General features: G+C 34.9%; 3 protein-coding genes across 5 annotated transcripts in view; all 3 read right to left on the reverse strand.

The window, feature by feature from the left end:
- LOC133286784 (1,4-alpha-glucan-branching enzyme 1, chloroplastic/amyloplastic) overlaps window positions 1-13963 on the reverse strand; it is a 50603-nt gene extending 36640 nt beyond the window's left edge. The window contains exons 1-4 of one of the 3 annotated variants that reach the window (XM_061484233.1): window positions 13684-13962; window positions 12231-12385; window positions 9903-10183; window positions 4122-4220 (exon numbers count right to left, since the gene is read on the reverse strand). In XM_061484233.1, coding sequence (XP_061340217.1) covers window positions 4122-4220; window positions 9903-10183; window positions 12231-12385; window positions 13684-13804 — 656 coding nt within the window. In that variant the 5' untranslated portion in view covers window positions 13805-13962. Of the gene's footprint in view, window positions 1-4121; window positions 4221-9902; window positions 10193-12230; window positions 12386-13683 lie in introns of all 3 variants that reach the window. The other 2 variants (XM_061484232.1, XM_061484234.1) reach the window with 2 other exon arrangements.
- LOC133286835 (expansin-A4-like) lies at window positions 6683-8284 on the reverse strand. Its single transcript, XM_061484334.1, has 3 exons — window positions 8065-8284; window positions 7188-7497; window positions 6683-6932 (listed from the first exon to the last, which is right to left on the reverse strand). Exons 1-3 carry the CDS (start codon window positions 8282-8284, stop codon window positions 6683-6685), a joined length of 780 nt encoding a protein of 259 aa, XP_061340318.1.
- A 4484-nt stretch (window positions 13964-18447) lies between the features above and the next one.
- On the reverse strand, window positions 18448-20033 carry LOC133286798 (protein FAR-RED IMPAIRED RESPONSE 1-like). The gene is made up of 4 exons (XM_061484249.1): window positions 19398-20033; window positions 19147-19311; window positions 18682-18741; window positions 18448-18570 (listed from the first exon to the last, which is right to left on the reverse strand). Exons 1-4 carry the CDS (start codon window positions 20031-20033, stop codon window positions 18448-18450), a joined length of 984 nt encoding a protein of 327 aa, XP_061340233.1.
- Window positions 20034-20074: the final 41 nt, after the last annotated feature.

Here is a 20074-nt window from a genome sequence, read left to right on the forward strand (position 1 = left end):
TTCGTCTCCATAGTTGGCTAGGCCATCCTAGCAGCTCCAAGTTTCAGAAAATCATTCCTAGTTTGTCGTCTTTAGAGTGACTCATATCACCTTGGAAAACATGTTTGTAGTTAGTTTCCCAAGCATGTCAATAATCAGGTAGTGTCCTCATTTGATTTAGTACACACAAATGTCTGAGTTCCTACTTGTATCCCCACAACTTTGGGAATTAGTATCTTGTGACTTTTATTGATGACTTCCACTTGTAGTTTGTCACGTTTTAAGGGACAAAAATATACTAATTAACTTCTAAGCTGAGTCAAAAAACATGAAATAAGTTATTATAATTAAAATGCCAAAACTTGACATTTTAGGAAAAATTGCTAAATATAAGTGATTCTTGCTTTTTTGCAGGTAAAATACAGTTAATTGGATAAAGGATGCACTTGGATAAGACAAGGACAATAGAGAGTCAAGGAAGCATCTCTAAGATTAAGAAGGAAAATCATAGCGATCGTGATAAGTTCGGGCATAGCAAACCACCTTATGGAAATCATGTTCCCAAACATAAAATCTCCATGATGCTGTCTTTCGGCCAAAATTTCATATTAAAGATGATAGATTTGGATCTTGAAGTCATCACACAAATTGTAGATTTGGATCTTGAAGTCATCACACAAATTGTAGATCTTCCTCTTATCTTACCAACGAGACCAAAATCACATAAATCAAAAGAGTACAATCAAGTTAGATTAGAAACAAGAAAGCAATGCGCATACCTGCCATACGGGCGTCTAGGCATGCAATTTGCATGCCTAAGCACCCAGAGCATCAAAATATGGTTGCTTTGGTCTCATTAGTGTCTAGGCGCGCAATCTGCAAACCTAAGTACCCAGAACATAAAAAGTGCATATATTTTTGGCTATAAGTCGAGGCGTCTAGAATGCACGAGCACTAGGTTCGCTAAAACAAAGCCCAATTGTAGAAGGTCCAAATCATACACTATTCGCCTATAAATAAGAGATTACCATCTAGGGTTACTAAGTCTTGCTTCTAGATAATCCTCCTATAGCCACCCGCAAAAGTATTCATTCTAGTAGTAACCTCATCATATTTATAATTTTCTAAGTTACCACGCTTGCTTACTTGTAATCTCTGTCCTCTAATTCTATTCCTATGTATCCAAAGGACTCTAGCAACACTTCAAATTTAGTTCTTCTTCCCCTGGGCAAGTCTACGGTTGGGTGTCAAGGGATCTATACTCTATGCTGTTAAAGTTGGCCCTGACAGGCTGATTGACCGCTTGAAAGCTCGTCTAGTGGCCAAGGGCTATACTTAGATCTATATTTGAACTATGGTGATACCTTCTCTACTGCTGCCAAGATTGTTTCTGTTTGTCTTCTTCTCTCCGTGTTTGTCATTCGTCATTAGCCTCTCTTTCAACTTGATTTTGAGAATGCCTTTTTCTGTATGGTGAGCTTACCAAGGAAATATATGGAGCAACCTCCTATGTTTATGTTGAGATATATAAGGTTCTTTACATGGTATCAGAGCTTGAGTGACTATAAGGTCACAAGTTCGATTCTCACGGCCCCCCACTTTCAAGTGGAATTAAAATAAAAAGCACAAAAAAGGTATACCAAAAATTGGGCCTCTGCAATTCCACGCTTCTAGCCCAAAGGGCTCTTATGTGAGGGAGTGTGTTAGAGAATAATAATCATTAAAAAAATCCTCACCTAACACCTTAAGGTTTTGGGTTGAAGTGGTTCTTTACATGGTATCAGAGCCTCACCGTCTCCCACTTTAAAGTGGAATTAAAACAAAAAGCACAAAAGGTAAACCAAGAATTGGGCTTGTGCATAATCCACGCTTCAAGCCCAAAGGGCTCTTGTGTGAGGGGGTGTGTTGAGATATATAGTCCCACATTGGTTGTATGAGTAACTAATACGGAGTTTATAAAGCTTTGGGCACTCCCACCCCTTGAGCTAGCTTTTGGAGTGGTGTATCCCAAGGTTCTTTACATGGTATCAGAGCTTGAGTGACTATAAGGTCACAAGTTCGATACTCGCCGTCCCCCACTTTCTCTTGTGGAGTTTCTTAGCACAGGTAGGTTGGGCCTGTTGCATCGTCCACTCTTCTAGCCCAATGGGCTCTCGTGTGAGGGGGCGTGTTGAGATATATAGTCCCACATTGATTGTGTGGGCAACTAATATGGCCTTTATAAGGCCTTGGGCATTCCCACCCTTTGAGCTAGCTTTTGAGGTGGTGTATCCCAAGGTTCTTTACATGGTATCAGAGCCTCTCGCTGTCCCCCACTTTCTCTTGTGGACTTTCTTAGCACAGGTAGGCTGGGCCTGTTGCATCTTCCACTCTTCAAGCCCAATGGGCTCGCGTGTGAGGGGGCGTGTTGAGATATATAGTCCCACATTGGTTGTATGTGCAACTAATGTGGAATTTATAAGGCCTTGGGCACTCCCACCCTTTGAGCTAGCTTTTGGGGTGGTGTATCCCAAGGTTCTTTACAGTTTATGGCTTAAATCAGTCTCCATGGGCATGTTTTAGGTGATTAAGCATAGTAGTTCAGCAATTTAGCATGATTCACAATGAGGCAAATCACTATGCTTTTTATTGCAAATCTCTACAACATCAAAGCATTTATCTAACTGTAAATGTTGATGATATCATCATCATAGGCAATGATGAAGATGGCATTAGTAAACTAAAACAACACCAATTTGGTCACTTTCAGAACAAGGATTTATGGCACCTTAGTATTGAGATAGCTTAGTCCTCAACAGGTATCAATATTTCTTAGAGAAAGCATGCTCTTGATATCTTAGAGGGAACTCGTTTGTTAGATTGTCGACCTATAGACAATAATGGATTCAAACACGGAGCTTTTACTTATGAGGATAGCCCTTATCAGATCTTGAATGATCTCGCCATCTCCGAGGCTTGTTGGAAAACTGAACTACCTTATCATCACTCGACAAAACATTTCCTTTGTTGTTAAGTGTAGTTGGTCAGTTCGTACAATCTCCATGTGATAGCCATTGGAACACAATAAGTGGAATACTCAGGTATATAAAAGGAGGATCCTGCCAAGAACTTCTATACAAAGACAATGGTCATTCCCAAGTCTGGCTTTTCAGATGCAGATTGGGCTAGTTTCCCCTTAGATACGAGATCCACCTCAAGTTGATACTTAATGATTGGAACTTCGGAAGCAACTTAGTTTCTTCGAAAAATAAGAAACAAGGTATTAGGCTATGGCACTGGTAACATGGGAACTTGTATGGCTAAAACATTTACTCCAAGAATTGAGATTTGGTGATGTTAAGCAGAAGCAACCAATATGCAATAATCAAGCCGCTTTAAACATTGCCTTCAATCCAATGTTTCATGACGACTAACATATATAAGTAAAATGCCACTTTCTAACAAGAATTTGTTTGGATGCTTTGCCACTAGCTTTGTGAATCCCAATTATCAGTTAGTAGATGTATGCATTAACTCTCAAAGGATCTCAAGTTACATTTGTAGCAAACTTGGTGCACATAATTTATATGCTCTAGCTTGAGGGGGAGTGTATAAATATTAGAGACATGCGCACAATTTTCATATTTCCTTTTTTATGTACATTTATTGTTGTACTATTGTACTTACCTTATACTAGCATATTACGCAGTATTATAAATAGAATACAAGAAGACATTGTAATTCACTAAATCATTCACACAATTTCATGTTTCTATTTTTCTCTCTAAAAGGGATTTAGGGTTTTATTATTGGGAAATTGAAATTTTAGTTTGGTTGTTTTTTACAATGTCAAATTATTAATACTAGTTAAATATAACTTATAGCCTATTAAGGTTTTACTTTAGTTGCCACTTCCCATATTTCTTCTTCTAGTTAGATTAGGGTCATTTGAGTTGCTGCATTCACCGATTATACAAGGCTTAATCTCCAAGGATCTTCAATCTAGTGGGTATTTTTTATATTGTTCATTGGTCTGCATTAGATATGTCAGATTGATATCGCCATTAATCATCTTAAGAATGTGACATCATTAAATTATGAAACAGAAAAAGTTGTGTGCATGTGTGTGATATTAACCAATAAAAATAAGTGTAACGTAATACCTGCGGGTGAAGCCAAATTTTTCATAACCACGAGAAAATGCATCCAGACCACCTTCATACTTGTCAATTTCCGCACGCAATCTTTTGTATTGTCCATAACTGAGATTTGAGAAATACATATTTAAAAAAGAATCAGGTTTTTGTTTTAGTTACAGAATGTTAAGTATCAGAAGTGCAAAAGTATAGCAGGTACGGTTGGGAAAACACAAAAAATAACACTGAATATGTTAATCAACTACCTATATAAGCAGAAAATTGAATAATGAATTTGTTTTTTGGATTCAAGATTAGTAAGGTATACAGCACATTAAATTATTTTCAGGAAATTGAGTAATGACAGTGATTTAAATATTTAAACCTCTGCCGTGTAAAAAGGAATTCCAATGCACAGAAGATGTTTCCCTTTTGTTGGGTAGACAAACAGGCCGAAGCCCAATAAATGTTGCCTTTTTATTCATCATTTTCTTATGGGTTTCAGGTTTCCATGACCAATTAATTACTTTAAACCAATTCTTTTGCCATTCTGGTCAGCACCAATAGCATAGCTCACGCAACAACAAAAATAACAATTAAACTTTATCCCCCAAGGTGGAATCACCTACAAGGATAAATAATGTCATTGCGCTCTATCCAATTGCATAGTTCATGCAATGAATAAGAACAATTCTTTAAATCTACGATTTACTGGAACATCATCATTATGTTGTTGGGTGGAGGCGTGGAGCTATACAACACAAACGGTTACATTATGGTGTGGAATTCAAAATATGAAACTGTAAAGAACCTTGGGATACACCACCCCAAAAGCTAGATCTAAGGGTGGGAACCACAGACTAGGAAGTGAAAATGAGAGCTCTCCAGTTGACAAAGGACAATATCAACGAATAGTGGGCAGATTGATATATCTAGCTCATACTAGACCTGATCTAGCTTATGCAGTTAGTGTTGTTAGCCAACTTATGCATGATCCGAGGGAGAAACACTTGCAAGCTGTGGACAGGATTCTCCAATATCTGAAAGGCACACCAGGTAGAGGACTATTGTTCCAGAGAGGAGGAAACTTATCCTTAGAAGTTTATACAGACGCCGATTATGCTGGATCCGTGACTGACCGACGGTCTACTTCGGGATATTGTATGTTTCTCTGTGGAAATCTTATAACATGGAGAAGTAAAAAGCAAAATGTGGTTGCTAGATCAAGTGCAGAAGCAGAATTTCGAGCTATGGCTCAAGGTATCTGTGAGTTATTATGGTTGAAAATCATTTTAGATGATCTCACCTTGAGATATGAAGGATCTATGAAGTTACTTTGTGATAACAAGTCAGCTATTGAAATTAAAGTATCTATGATGATCATACACTTTTGATTTTAATTAAAGTATGACCGGTCAGACATAATGTAGTTTGTAAAAGTTTGTAAATATAACATTTCCATTTTCATATATATATATGTATATTGAGATTAATATATATATCTTCAATAGTAACGGAATAATATAATTACTCATTTACTAGAGAAGGAAAAAGTGGAAGTTCAGGATAAATGGAGAATAAATGCAATTAAATAGGTTTTCTTCCGCTTCTGTAATTTGAATGAATAATTCACAGAATCGTTAGTATTAATGGAATACTGGATATATTTTCCATTTGGAGAGGTGATTGCTGTGTCATTTCCAAAAACATTAGACAAAGTAAGAACCTTGGACCTTATATATATATATTTTCGCCAACACCAAGCTACAACATAATCTAGAAGAATACTTCTAATCAAACCTGCAATTCCGATGGCATTTCCTTTGGGAATTCTTTTGTTCTTTCTTATTGCATTGCCAATTTCTGATGTGCATGCAGACATTATCTCCCCATGGAGATATGAAGCTTATAACAATTTTGAAGGAGGTCACAGAGTGGGCGTTACCCGCAAGCATCATCGCCCCAAGTTTAGCCCTAGCCAATGGAAGGAGGCTCATGCTACCTTCTATGAAGGAAACTCCGGAACATTTGGTATGATCAATTTTGAATGCTGATCAATGTATAGTTTTCATTTAATCCATTACATATACTACAAACTTTTTCATCATAATAAAATAGGGGTTTATACCTCTCATGTCACTTCATTCAAAAAACATCTACCGCACTCACATCGATTCTTGTGCCCAGCTTTTTTTCTTTTCTTTTTCAAAAAAATAAATGAGACCCCAGCAACTGTTTCCATTTTCATATATATATATATATATATATATTGAAATTAATTTGCATGGTATATATTTGAAATTAATAATGTTTTTTTGTTACAATATATATGTATATGCAGGGTACCATGCAAGAGGGAGGGAGGTATTAGGTTCACCATGAATGGGAATCCTTATTTCAATCTAATAAAAGTGTGGAATGTTGGAGGAGCTGGGGAAATAGTAAGAGTGCAAGTGATGAAGGATGATGGCAAGTTCAAATGGACAGATTTGAGGCGAAATTGGGGTCAGAATTGGGATACAGATGTTAGGTTCATGGGAGAGAGATTGAGCTTCAGGGTGACAGCAAGTGATGGAAGGTCCAGTGTCTCAAGGCGTGTCGCCCCTAAGTATTGGCAGTTTGCTCAGACCTATGAAGGCAAAAACTTCCCAGGTCTCTGTATCCCAATTCTGACCCCAATTTCGCCTCAAATCTGTCCATTTGAACTTGCCATCATCCTTCATCACTTGCACTCTTACTATTTCCCCAGCTCCTCCAACATTCCACACTTTTATTAGATTGAAATAAGGATTCCCATTCATGGTGAACCTAATACCTCCCTCCCTCTTACAAGGTACCCTGCATATACATATATATTGTAACAAAAAAACATTATTAATTTCAAATATATACCATGCAAATTAATTTCAATATATATATATATATGAAAATGGAAAATGTTATATTTACAAACTTTTACAAACTACATTATGTCTGACCGGTCATACTTTAATTAAAATCAAAAGTGTATGACAGGTCATACTTAATATAATTTGTAAAAAAAAAATTGTAAACGAATCATTCTCCTATGAAAATAGATCATGTATATGTAACCTGCGATATATGACTGGCACAATGCCACCCCTGTATTCTGCAAATTTGAGATATGCAGGGATGGCTAAGTCAAAGTGCTTGCGTGGTGGGTTGCACCATCCTCCATTGTCACTTGGTATACTATAATTTGGAGGGCAAAGGTCGGTGGCTGTGACATAAATAGAGGATTGGCCTTTACACCATTGAGAGTTTACACATTTGATCTGGAAACATGCCCCACATGTCCGGCCATTGTTGAACAAAGCTGTGCTCAATGCTGTCGTGTCAATCCCATAACCTTCTTTAACCACATCTTGATACCCACAAGCTCCTCATGCAATCAAGTTATTCTTTTTCTTCGTAAGTAAAAGACATGTATGCATAAAAAAAAAAATAACGTTTCTCCAATTACATAAAATAATCATTCAACCCTAAAACAACGCTATTTTAGGACTTAAATATTGAATAATTTTATAAAATTCATGGTATAAAAGAAAAGTACAATTTCTGAAATACACTAATTACTCTTTATCCAAATCCCAAAACGACGTCACGTGTTAGGGTCGCTGGAGATAACTTTATATAATGTAGCAAATATAAACACTTTTCCCTAAAAATAATAAGACACGAACATATTTTATTGGAAAAACAACTTCTCCTTTCAAAGGAGAACAACCATCTTATGCAATAGAAACAGTTGCTGGGGTCTCATTTATTTTTTTGAAAAAGAAAAGAAAAAAAGCTGGGCACAAGAATCGATGTGAGTGCGGTAGATGTTTTTTGAATGAAGTGACATGAGAGGTATAAACCCCTATTTTATTATGATGAAAAAGTTTGTAGTATATGTAATGGATTAAATGAAAACTATACATTGATCAGCATTCAAAATTGATCATACCAAATGTTCCGGAGTTTCCTTCATAGAAGGTAGCATGAGCCTCCTTCCATTGGCTAGGGCTAAACTTGGGGCGATGATGCTTGCGGGTAACGCCCACTCTGTGACCTCCTTCAAAATTGTTATAAGCTTCATATCTCCATGGGGAGATAATGTCTGCATGCACATCAGAAATTGGCAATGCAATAAGAAAGAACAAAAGAATTCCCAAAGGAAATGCCATCGGAATTTCAGGTTTGATTAGAAGTATTCTTCTAGATTATGTTGTAGCTTGGTGTTGGCGAAAATATATATATATAAGGTCCAAGGTTCTTACTTTGTCTAATGTTTTTGGAAATGACACAGCAATCACCTCTCCAAATGGAAAATATTTCCAGTATTCCATTAATACTAACGATTCTGTGAATTATTCATTCAAATTATAGAAGCGGAAGAAAACCTATTTAATTGCATTTATTCTCCATTTATCCTGAACTTCCACTTTTTCCTTCTCTAGTAAATGAGTAATTATATTATTCCGTTACTATTGAAGATATATATATTAATCTCAATATACATATATATATATGAAAATGGAAATGTTATATTTACAAACTTTTACAAACTACATTATGTCTGACCGGTCATACTTTAATTAAAATCAAAAGTGTATGATCATCATAGATACTTTAATTTCAATAGCTGACTTGTTATCACAAAGTAACTTCATAGATCCTTCATATCTCAAGGTGAGATCATCTAAAATGATTTTCAACCATAATAACTCACAGATACCTTGAGCCATAGCTCGAAATTCTGCTTCTGCACTTGATCTAGCAACCACATTTTGCTTTTTACTTCTCCATGTTATAAGATTTCCACAGAGAAACATACAATATCCCGAAGTAGACCGTCGGTCAGTCACGGATCCAGCATAATCGGCGTCTGTATAAACTTCTAAGGATAAGTTTCCTCCTCTCTGGAACAATAGTCCTCTACCTGGTGTGCCTTTCAGATATTGGAGAATCCTGTCCACAGCTTGCAAGTGTTTCTCCCTCGGATCATGCATAAGTTGGCTAACAACACTAACTGCATAAGCTAGATCAGGTCTAGTATGAGCTAGATATATCAATCTGCCCACAATCCAATTCAACACGATCGAGCCAAACATATTGAGATTGATCGCCACTTCATTAAAGATAAATTAGATAGTGGACTGATCACTACTCCATACATTCCTTCTAGTCGTCAATTGGCTGATGTCATAACCAAGGGTCTTCCTAATGCTAGATTTGAGGAACTTACTACCAAGCTGGGAATGATAAATATTCATTCCTCAGCTTGAGGGGGAGTATTGTAAATAATAGAATTATTTTATTATTATTTTGTAATAGAATACTCTAGAATACTCTATCAGTGTATTTGGGCTTAGCCCATTAGGTTTTTTAATCTCTTTAAATAGAGAACTCTTGTACAAATATGTTACAGTCCAATAATATACAAATCTTCTTTTCTAGTGAAACTATGGCAAGATGTAATAAATTGAAATAGTAAACAAGTCACACTCTTAAATTGAATATAAAAAAGAGAGATCTTTGCAAAAGAAATCTAAAATAATGGCAACTTAATTGAAAGCATTGTCCCACTCCTACCTCCTAGCTAGCCACCAACAGAACATACAAGCAATTAGTTGTCAATTTTTTTTTTTTTTTAATATAATAGCATGAAATATGAAATTATCAATTAAACGTTAATTATAGCCCCATTTTAACCTTCCACAGTTAATTGAGCACCCAATGCTTTGCAATCGTTATTCCATTTAGAGATTCAAGTACTTGCTTCATCTATTGGAGTTAACTTACCGGAAATCAAGATGTTCACGGTGAGCTTGCAAAGATGGATCAATCTCATATATTTTCTGCCCAGTGCCAGGTGGGGGAATGATCTTAGGTTTAACTTCATCCTTTGCTATTTTTACTTTCCTGTCAATAGATACTGGTGTCTTCTTGGCTTGAGCATTGGTGTTAACATCTACAAGTGATGACAGAGCAGAACCTTGCCCATCCTCTACCTCTCTGTAACTGCTAGCTGCCTCATCATTGCTGTACTTATTCTCGTCTTCCATGGTTAAATCCTCTAAGTTCTGAAAAGACTAGAATATACATTCAGCTAAGAACATTCAAAGAAATTTATGATTTCCATGAAAACCAATTCTGAGATTAATAATAAAGAATAAACAGAAATTGCAAAGAAAATAAGAAATCAGCATTTATGGGCATGCTGCCTGTGTTAATACAAAGAGTAAAAATAAACAAAGAAAAACAGTAGTGCCTACACACAATGACTAAGAAAATTAGATATCGCTACTGGCAAAAGAGTAGTAACTTAGTGCAAAGAGCTCTATGGCACATGATCTTTCAAATGATTAATGATCATACACATACAAATGATTCTGCCCTACCAAGACAAGCTTGGCTGATGCCCTCTAGTCCACTTCAAACATCATTCAGCTTGTTCCACTAGTTCACTAAAGCCACAATATGACTATGGTGGCATTAAACCCATTAAGGTGTACAAGAGAAGACACTACAGGGGACCAAAGCTACAAACCAATCATGACATAGCAGAATTAACTGAAGCAAAATAGAAGCTTCCAGATGGCATGCATCATTTTACTTCTCTTGTTATTCTTCGTTTCTGTTTTGTGAATTGCAACGCATCAGACTATCATGCATACTTTGTTTATAGTTCAATTCATATTAATATTCCCCAAAATATATTTACAAAAAAATATTCCCCAAAATATCAAATGCTTACAAGAATCTAGTGCCTACAAAACACAAGAATTTGGTGCCTACAAATACGTTCTATCTTTAGTTCAATTTTATGTGTGCATAATTTACAAAGAAGCCTCATTTTCCATTTTCCAATTGAATTAATGTAATTCTGGTATACTTCAGCACACTCAGAAAAAGTGCACTGCCTTCAAGTCCCAAATCGTGTTAAACAATAATAATTCTACATGTCAAGTCAGAAGGCAGAGAGCTGTACAAGTATGATTGCTTACCATATTTATTTTTCAAATGATGGAATGAGAAGACACCACAAACAAAAAGGTCCAGAACCATTTCTTTCTTTTCAACATCAGACATTGATGATTTAAATTCTTACCGTCTTACCTAATTGAAACAAACTATTTCCTTAAAAATTCAGCATCTTAAGTAGAACTATGAGGAGGATAAGAAATACCCCAAGTCTACATTAAGGAAAACTAAAAATGCAACACGCTGCTCAATCTCTATGCATGACTGAGATAGCACAATTACCTTTAAGCAGCCATGAGCAGAATACCAGAAAGAAGCCAAAAGTTAACCCCATCCCAGGTCAATTTTAGAGCAAAAAAACACTTAAAATAGGAGCATTTAGCTCCAACCATATGCACAAAAGGACTACAAAGACTGCACATTGCCAGTTTTTAGTAATAAAGGACTTGGAAAAGTCATTAATTTGGTGTAATATGATAAAGTTAATATTCATTTAAATATCTAACAATAGGTTTGAACTCACATTAAATTAGATAAAATCTATAGTATCCATAACTGCTATTAGCAGGATCCAGGACAACAGTAGGAACCTAATGTGTTTATTAGAATATTAGATGTACTATAAATAGAATTCATAGTGATAGTATACTACAGTTAGATAGAGTTTGAAATGTGGATGAAAAATGTTTTTGTCTAAGCTGAGACAAATAACATTCCTAATAGACGTCACATATCAGAAATTTTCTAAAGAACAGTGTGAGCTGGAGATCAAAAGTATGCGTATAAATATTCAATGAAGACCTGGAAAAACAACATTTGACAACCTTTTGTTTGCTAAACCCAGCAAGAAAAGCTAATGTGCTATTATAGTTTCCTTTTTTTTTCATTATGTAGCAATCAAGTTTCTCCACATCTGTTTTCCCTCCATCCTCCAGATTCTTTCTTGCTCATACTCACAATTAACTAATGAACACTGTGCTGAAACTCAACTAAACTGCACCACTTTTGCAATCAAAATGCCAAAAAAGTTTCTCCAGATGTATATGACAATAAAACCACAATCCCCATAGGAAGAAAAGCATGTGACGACAAGCACGCAAAATTAATTATTATAAATATATTCCACAAGGAGAAGGAGAAAAGAACCTGTGCATCCTCTGAGGTTATGTCAGGAGTTTCAAGTTGATCTGTCAAGGATGCAGAGTTATCTTGATCTTGAGGAATAAGTACTTTATCAGATTCAGCAATTGTGGAAGATGTGGAGTCAGAATCATGGGAAAAATTTTTAGCAAGGGTTTTCCCTGAAAGTAGCCATAAATTATATCAGTGAAGAGTTTTCAAGCCTGTCATGTAGAACTACTTGTGCCACAAGCAAACTAGAGTGAACTTTATGTTCATCCTAGTTTAAAAGATGGGGAAAATATTTGTAATTTTAAATGACATAATTTTGTGTCATTATAAGTGAAATGACTGCGTTTTGATGGGTCTTTACCTTTTCTCTCCTCCACAATACTCTCTTTTTCTCTCTCCTCCTGATTCTGGGAAGGAGAGAGAATATAAAAAACCACCAAATATGCATTCAAACAAGATCGTTTCATTTAAAATGACACAAAGTTGTGTCATTTAAAATGACAAACTCTTTTTCCTTAAAAGATATATCACATTCTTTGCCTTTTCTATTTTCATTTATCATGTTGATGTATTAGTAATTTAAACTAATCAATCCCTAGATATTGATAGCCAGTTTCACATTGTTGTATTTGTTCGTTCAATCGTTGCCATTCAGATTACAGACGATTTTGCTTTCATCATAAAACTTTATATGATGAAGATTCAATCACTCAATTCATATTCTCATTAAACAATGAAGAGTTAAGTATCAGGACTCAATTACAAATTTTACACAGAATCATGTAATTAATATTCCAAATTCCAAATACATTTTGCCAACTCAATTATTGCCAATGCAAGGTTCCAAAAAGAAATTACATGTGTTACAAAAGAAACATATATGAAAGTTGGATTACTTTGCACTGAATTGCAACTACAATTCGAATAAATAAGCCATCCATACACGTCCCTACTCTACTTGACATAAATATCACAATGACACCGTTGGACTTTCACAGGGCAGCACACGTTGATCAAATCAAGGCTCTGACAAATAGTGTAAAACACAGCCGAAGTTTACATCCTTTATTTTATCTGCAAATGACTAATGAGTTCCGAAAACGCAAAACAAACCTTACTATTCATCCATAAGAATTCGATCCAAAGTCAATAAACATCTAGTATCTCAGTTCGAAACATATTTAACCGACAGCACAAAACAGAGCAACACCAAAGTCGCTAATCTCAAAACGTCCTGAAATTGAACAAATAATCAAAGTCCTATCGACGGAACTGAACAACATCGCCAGAAATGGAATCAAAACCAAACTCAACAAGTTTCCGCCGATGCATGGTTTAACGATTTAAAACAAAGAGCAGTAACAAAGCAAGTTCAAAAATAGCAAGCACTACTCACATAACTCCACATATGAATGGAATGCAATGGAATAGTAAAAACATTAAGGCGAAAACGAGGGAGGTTAATTACGAGAGAATGAGTCCTTTTTGAGAAAAATGGAGAGAGATGCAGTCTTGCGATCGCCATGGAAGCTCGAGTTATGCAGAGAAGGAACAACAGGAAATCGAATTCCGGAGATGGTGTAAACCATCTTCCTCTATCCTTAGGGTTTTACCTCTGAGAGATTAGGATTCAGTGTTCTTCCAAAGCAATGAAAAACAGATCCAACAGTTACGAGTCACGACTCTCTAGAGTGTTGGGAGTTCAAGGAGCCGAGAGAAACGTGACACTGACACTGGTGCTCTAGAAACAATAAACGACGACTTAAATAATTATAATAAAAAGAGAGATATAAATTGTACGGTGAAGGATGGCGCTATCTGGCTGGAGGTGCCAACGAAACAGCAAGTGATGCTGCTACGTGTGTGCACAGTCCACAGTATTTTGATAATGGTGAGAACAGGGCCCACTGGGCTCAGTTCTCCAATTCTGATCGTTCATTGTCTTCACAAACAAATAATAAGGCCCCGCTTCAGATGGCCACTAAGGATGTGAAATGACTGGTACAGGCGAGGTTGGTTTTGATTGTTTCTTTCTTTGCACTTGACATTTCGTTGTGTTGTGTTGCGTTGCGTATATACTCGTGTGTGCCAAAAAGGAAAAAGCAACGGGGAAAGGTTAAAGTATCTTTTGGGTTGTGGGTATATGCTTGCTCACTGGGCCCATATAAAGAGAGAAAATATTTTTAGATAAACATATGATTATGCGGGAAATCAAAACATGTTAAGTCCGTTAATTATTCTAACGGGTACTCTTTAGATCAGACCCATTTTTTATTAAATTGGAAACGAAGATTCCAAAGATAGATTTGATTATCTGATTCTGATCTAAGTAGTCAAAACATAATAATATATAATGTGACCACTGATTACTCTTAATTTATATTACAATAAGGAGGGAAAAGTTTATATAAACTGGATGTAACCCCGTGAATTTTGATATAATAATGTTCTAGTTCAATAGTTCCTTCCTGTCAGAGAGGTTGGAATAAAAAAAAAATATCTTTTGACATGCTGATGCTGGGTATGATAACGATAGTTTAACAAACTACCTTTTAGATTTTTATATATAAAAGCTTTGGGCTTGTAATTTCTCATGTTGCATGAGAAATTCAAGTTTTCCTACAGAGAGATAAAGGAGTGAGGTCCACCTTAAAGTAAAAAATAAAAAATAAAAAAATAATTGGCACGAACATCGAAGTGAGAGTGGTAGGAGAGGAGACTTCTCATGCAACATGAGAAGTCTTTTTCCCAAAAGCTTTAGATTAAGAAAGATTCTTTTTGTTTTAAATATTACGAGAAAAAATATATATCTTTGACATGCTGATGCTGGGTGTGATAATGACCGTTTATAAGTGGCGGAGCCACTTTAGTGCCTGCTGGTACTTTGGCACCAGATCACTTTCAATAAATTGTACTTATTATATATAATTATATAATTACTTATAATTTAGTTAGGGTTAAAATTATAATTTGACACTACCTAAAAATTAAAACATATTTTTTTCATATACAAGTAAAAATTAAACATACAACTTAATACACATTATTCAAATCTTTCACCGGGATATTTCCAGTGGCTTAATTAAAATATATTTATAAACAGTTGTCCCAAACATTCAGCCTATGTGAAATCGGATTGAGATCCTCTAATGTCAAATTTTCACATGACCCAGTCATGTTAATCAATCTCAGCCCTTTGTTATTTTTATTAATAAATCAACGGTTGCTTTTTAACTTTTTCTTATTTCTTTTCTTTTCTCTCTCATCTGTTTACTATTATATCTCTCTTTTTACTTTACTCTTCCACGTTTTTTTTGTTCAGCAAACTTATTCAGAATTGGGATAATTAGGGCATGTTTGATTAGTGTTTTGTAGAACAGTTTTCTGTTTTTAAAAACAAAAAAACAAAAAAACTTGTTTGATGACCTTAGTTTTGTAAAACTGATTTTAAAAACAATTTCTTTTTCCTTGTTTTTAGAACAGAAATTGGAGAACAACTCTAAGTTGTTTTTGTTCTCATTTCTAATTTTTTGTTCCCAAAACATTGAAAAACGGAGAATAGCTTGTTCTCATTAATGGCATTTGTGTAATTATCAAGTCACTTTCATATTATACTGTTCTTATTAAATCTCATTATTCATCTCAATTTGAGACCCAGAGAACCTCGGAGTTCAGCATTCGAGTCGCTGCCTCAGAGCGCCTCGGCATCGATCTCTCGTCCCCGGAGTGTAAGCAACTTGTCAGAACCATCGTAGAGTCTTATCTTGTCACCGTCGCTGCCGAAGGGAAACCACCGGAAGAATCCAAAGAAGTGATGAAACCGAATAAGAAAAAGGAGGACGTGATTAGTATTGTGAACGTGATTTTGCTCCCTAGAAGATTTTTCCTTGCTTCAAATTATTCAATTGGGAACGTGATTAGTATTGTGACCTTAAGAGCACGGTTTCTGACGATGAATAATCTAAAACCCCTAAATTTTTCGTTTTGTTTACACAAGAAATTCACTCCGACAAAAGGTGACAACTTTGGCTTTGTCATAATTTGTTGTGTTCACTGGTTTAGTTGTATGTTAGTGGTTGGCCAGTGGGTCATCATGGATGTTGTTAAGAGAGCCTTTTTCACAATTTGTGGATTGAGAAAAAGCTGATATGGCTTGTTTAATATAATCTGCATTGGTTTAAAAAAGAATTGTAATATAATTTGTTTTGATCGTAAAAATATATTTTATGGAAATATATCTGAGTTTTTACATATAATTATAGAAATCAGTAAAATAAGTTAATAAAAAAATACCAATCAAACGAGTTTTTTTATTTTTTTTGTTTTGAAAACATGTTCTGAGAACAAATTTATCAAGCAGATTTTTTTGTTCTTTAATTTTTAAAACTCTTTTCAAAACAAATTTATCAAACAAATTTTTTCTTTCTTTTATTCTAAAAAACAGTTTTTATAAACTATTTTACAAAATTATTTTAAGAACAAAAAAACTAGAACACTATCAATCAGACCCTTAATTTCTCCTCATCTCCGCCGGTGCTTCAACGAACCCAGTTTCATCCAAAATGTAATATCAAAAGTTTGCTCAAGTTCTGTCATTCATGTGATCATCCTCAACCTCTTTTCCGGAAGAAGAAGAAGAAACGAGAAGAAGAAGAAAACGGATAACCTTTTTTTCTCTCTGGAATTTGGTGCGTTCGGGCGACGACGATTCATCATCGCTCGACCCACTCGATTCGAATCGTGTGTTCGTTCCTTCTCTCTGGATTTCTTATCGAGGATGCGAAGCTCTGCATCCAAAAAGATAGGTCGATCCAATTCCACTCCTTCCATCAATTTCGATCTCTTCCGCTCTGGTATTTCATCACTACGCCATTTTCATATTTTTATTTTATTTTTTATTTTTTTTTAGTTTTTAAGCTCGTTTCTTTTTTCCAGAGCCATGCTTGGTCTTTGAGACTGTAACTCTCTCCGCTCTTTTATTGTCTAAAAATAATTTTAATCACGATTATTTAAAAAAGCATAGATTAAGGGTTTTTTTAAAAAAGATTATTTTTGTTATGGTCATGTTAAAGTTTTTTTTTTTGGGTGGGGGGTCAGTCCTGCTTGTTGATGCCTGCAAATTTCTCTTGATTATTTATATTTTTCAAGAGTTTTCGTATTATGATTTTGTGAGGTTGGGAGATTATGGTGGCTGGTTATAAGAGGACTAGTGGGATAGGAGAAGCATAGTCATCCTTAGTGAAAGAATTTAGATCTTGAGAAGAAAAAACATACTTTCACTAGTAAATTATTGAGTCAATTCTGCACTTCTTCAAGCAAAGACTGATGGATGAATAAACTTTTGAAGCATGGACGACATAGGCACAATGGAACCTCTTTGATTAATATGAAAGATAGAAAATTCTTGTCTCTGAGCCTGCTCATTGGATTTTGAAGCATATATGTTGTTTATATTACCTGTTTATTCTTGTCTTTTTTTTGTGTGCCTCTTATGGTATAGTGTTTATTCTTGAGTTATTCTTCACCTTGAATATCTGATACTAAAGATACGGCTTAGTTAATGAACTATTTTAATCTAAATCGCAGGATATTTAGAAGAAGAACAAATGAATGTGGGATTGAAGAAGATGTTATTGTTGGTTTGCCTTCTGCCCAAGATTTTGCGAGAGAGTGATATGGATGATGATGCTGATGTTTCATTTTGAATATAAATATATCACTTTACCAATTAGATTCTGTATGGTTATTGAAAATTTGCACAAATTGTTGTATATTAATCGATTTTAAGGGGAACAATTGTTGTAATTACTAATTAGCACTTGGAATAATCATATCCTCTAGTTAATTTTGTTGAGATGATGCTTAATTGATGGCGAGGCTTGATTTTCAAATGTGGTTGAATTGATTTTCAAATTTCTGTGTACGTAAGCACAATGTATCTTCTTTTTAGTTATGGTATTCAAACTTGGTATAGTGAACTACCTCAGTTACAACTGAATTAGCATTGATCAAACTTGAAGTTAAAGGAGCCAAAATAAATATTGATAAAACTTGAACTGAGTCAGCACAAAATCTTCCAATTCAATCTACAATCTCATCAGAAATATAGCTCAGGATTTTACAACACCCCACTATTATCCATGTGGTTAGTCAAAATACATGGTGTCTTTTTAAACTTTTCTAAAAACTGAGCTACCATAATCCATCATGGGCCAATATGAAAAAATCTACATCAAAGGAATTGGTACTCCATGGATACTTGGTTACTCATTAGGTTTGATACATTACTCAAAGGAATTGACAATGGATCGAACTCGGTGCTTGTTGATTGAAAAAAAGTATCATGAAGTGGCTCCTGTTCAAGAAACAATGCAAATATATTATAAACATAATGCAAAATTTATTTAAATAAATAAAAATTTCATATGCTTCATTAAAAAAAATTAAACAGTGTCAAAATTCTTACCATTAAAAGTCTATTAAAACCATGATCACTTTCATGAGAACTTGAAATGTCATTGTTTTCCTATGCAAAAACATCAACACAAAATATTGAAGAAAATATTAAATTTGGAAAAACTAAAAAATTAAAAACACAATACTCAATAAAATATTGTTGCAAATAAAATTACCTTCAATTGTTTATTTTGTGAAGCACTAATTTTTGGGACCTTTTTTGTCTTCTTGGGTTGGTTCTCAACCCAACTCTTTGGACGCTTTCTCCAATTCTTTATACCATTTCTTCTTTTCAATCCTTTGACTTGTAAGAAATGATTTTCATTTGGGAAAGAGGAAGAAAGATCAACATTAATATTTTCTAGTCCCAAGTTTTTCTTGCAAATCTCATCAACTTGCTTTCGTAAGTCTTCTATGCCTTTTCCATAAAGATGTAAGCTTCCTTACAATCAGATGCTTGTGTGGCCATTCTCACCAATTTAGGACAAATTTGCCTATACTGTTGTGTGCTATCAAGATTAGCATCTTCTTGAACATGTTTGCCATGTGTATCTTTCACAAATCCATTTTTTGCTTCCCTAGTCCACCTTTTCAAAATATACTGAATGGGCAACTTCTTTATATCTTTGACATCAAGAACCTTGATTCATGACAACACAAAATGCCAAAAGTTTCAAATTTTTTACAGCTACATGAAACTATACTTGTGGAAGGCCTAAATGAAACTTTAAATTCCCCATCCTCTTTGCACAACCCAACAAGATAGTCATGGATTAATTCACCTTCATTTTCTTTTTTTATATAACATGCTGCATATTTGTCATACTCTTTTTGAAAAATATCAGAAAGAGGTAAAGTATATATTTGTGCAACCTGTTGCAATAAAGGTGAATTTTCCATCTTCAACCTCGGTACTTTTCGCCTAGATTCAAATTCACACTGCAGCTCATTGTATCTCTTATCACTAACCACTCTTTCAAAGTGTTTGAAAAATTGTATTATGTCCAAGTCAGGTTTCATGCAAGTTTTCAAATCTGCATTAAAGCTTTCACTAAATTGTGTACTTTGCATGCCAATAGTGAAAGTATTTTTCATATAACATTTTGCCCATTTTTCCTTTACTTTGTACACACCTATTAACCATTTGTTATCATGAAGATTGTATTCATCCAGCAATTTATCCCATGCTATTTGAAAATCAGCTTCCTCTGAGCATTTATACATGCAAAAACTAAAGTCTTTCAAAAAATGAGACCCATTCTTCATCAAATTACCAAGGTGCTTTATGCCATTTTGCATCAAATGCCAAGAACATAAACCATGATATGTTTCAGGCATTACCTGTGGTAAAGCTTTAGCCATGGCATGGTCTTGATCCGTGAAAAGAGTTTAAGGCTTCTTGT

Source organism: Gastrolobium bilobum, unplaced genomic scaffold, assembly GCF_033153095.1.
Source record: "Gastrolobium bilobum isolate Gb01-03AN ecotype WA unplaced genomic scaffold, APGP_CSIRO_Gbil_v1 utg8265, whole genome shotgun sequence".
Taxonomy (NCBI): domain Eukaryota; kingdom Viridiplantae; phylum Streptophyta; class Magnoliopsida; order Fabales; family Fabaceae; genus Gastrolobium; species Gastrolobium bilobum.

Bases quoted from the DNA above. Each gene is read 5' to 3' on its own strand.
- LOC133286835 (XM_061484334.1), bottom strand. From the start codon at position 8,284: ATGGCATTTCCTTTGGGAATTCTTTTGTTCTTTCTTATTGCATTGCCA. The intron at 7,498-8,064 runs GTATGATCAATT...TGATTGCATGAG, and splicing joins AGGAAACTCCGGAACATTTG to GAGCTTGTGGGTATCAAGAT. The intron at 6,933-7,187 runs GTTACATATACA...ATGTATATGCAG, and splicing joins GTGCCAGTCATATATCGCAG to GGTACCTTGTAAGAGGGAGG.
- LOC133286798 (XM_061484249.1), bottom strand. From the start codon at position 20,033: ATGGCTAAAGCTTTACCACAGGTAATGCCTGAAACATATCATGGTTTA. The intron at 19,312-19,397 runs GTTTCATTTAGG...TCATGAATCAAG, and splicing joins AAGAGGATGGGGAATTTAAA to GTTCTTGATGTCAAAGATAT. The intron at 18,742-19,146 runs GTGAGAATGGCC...GTTTTTGCATAG, and splicing joins GGCAAATTTGTCCTAAATTG to GAAAACAATGACATTTCAAG.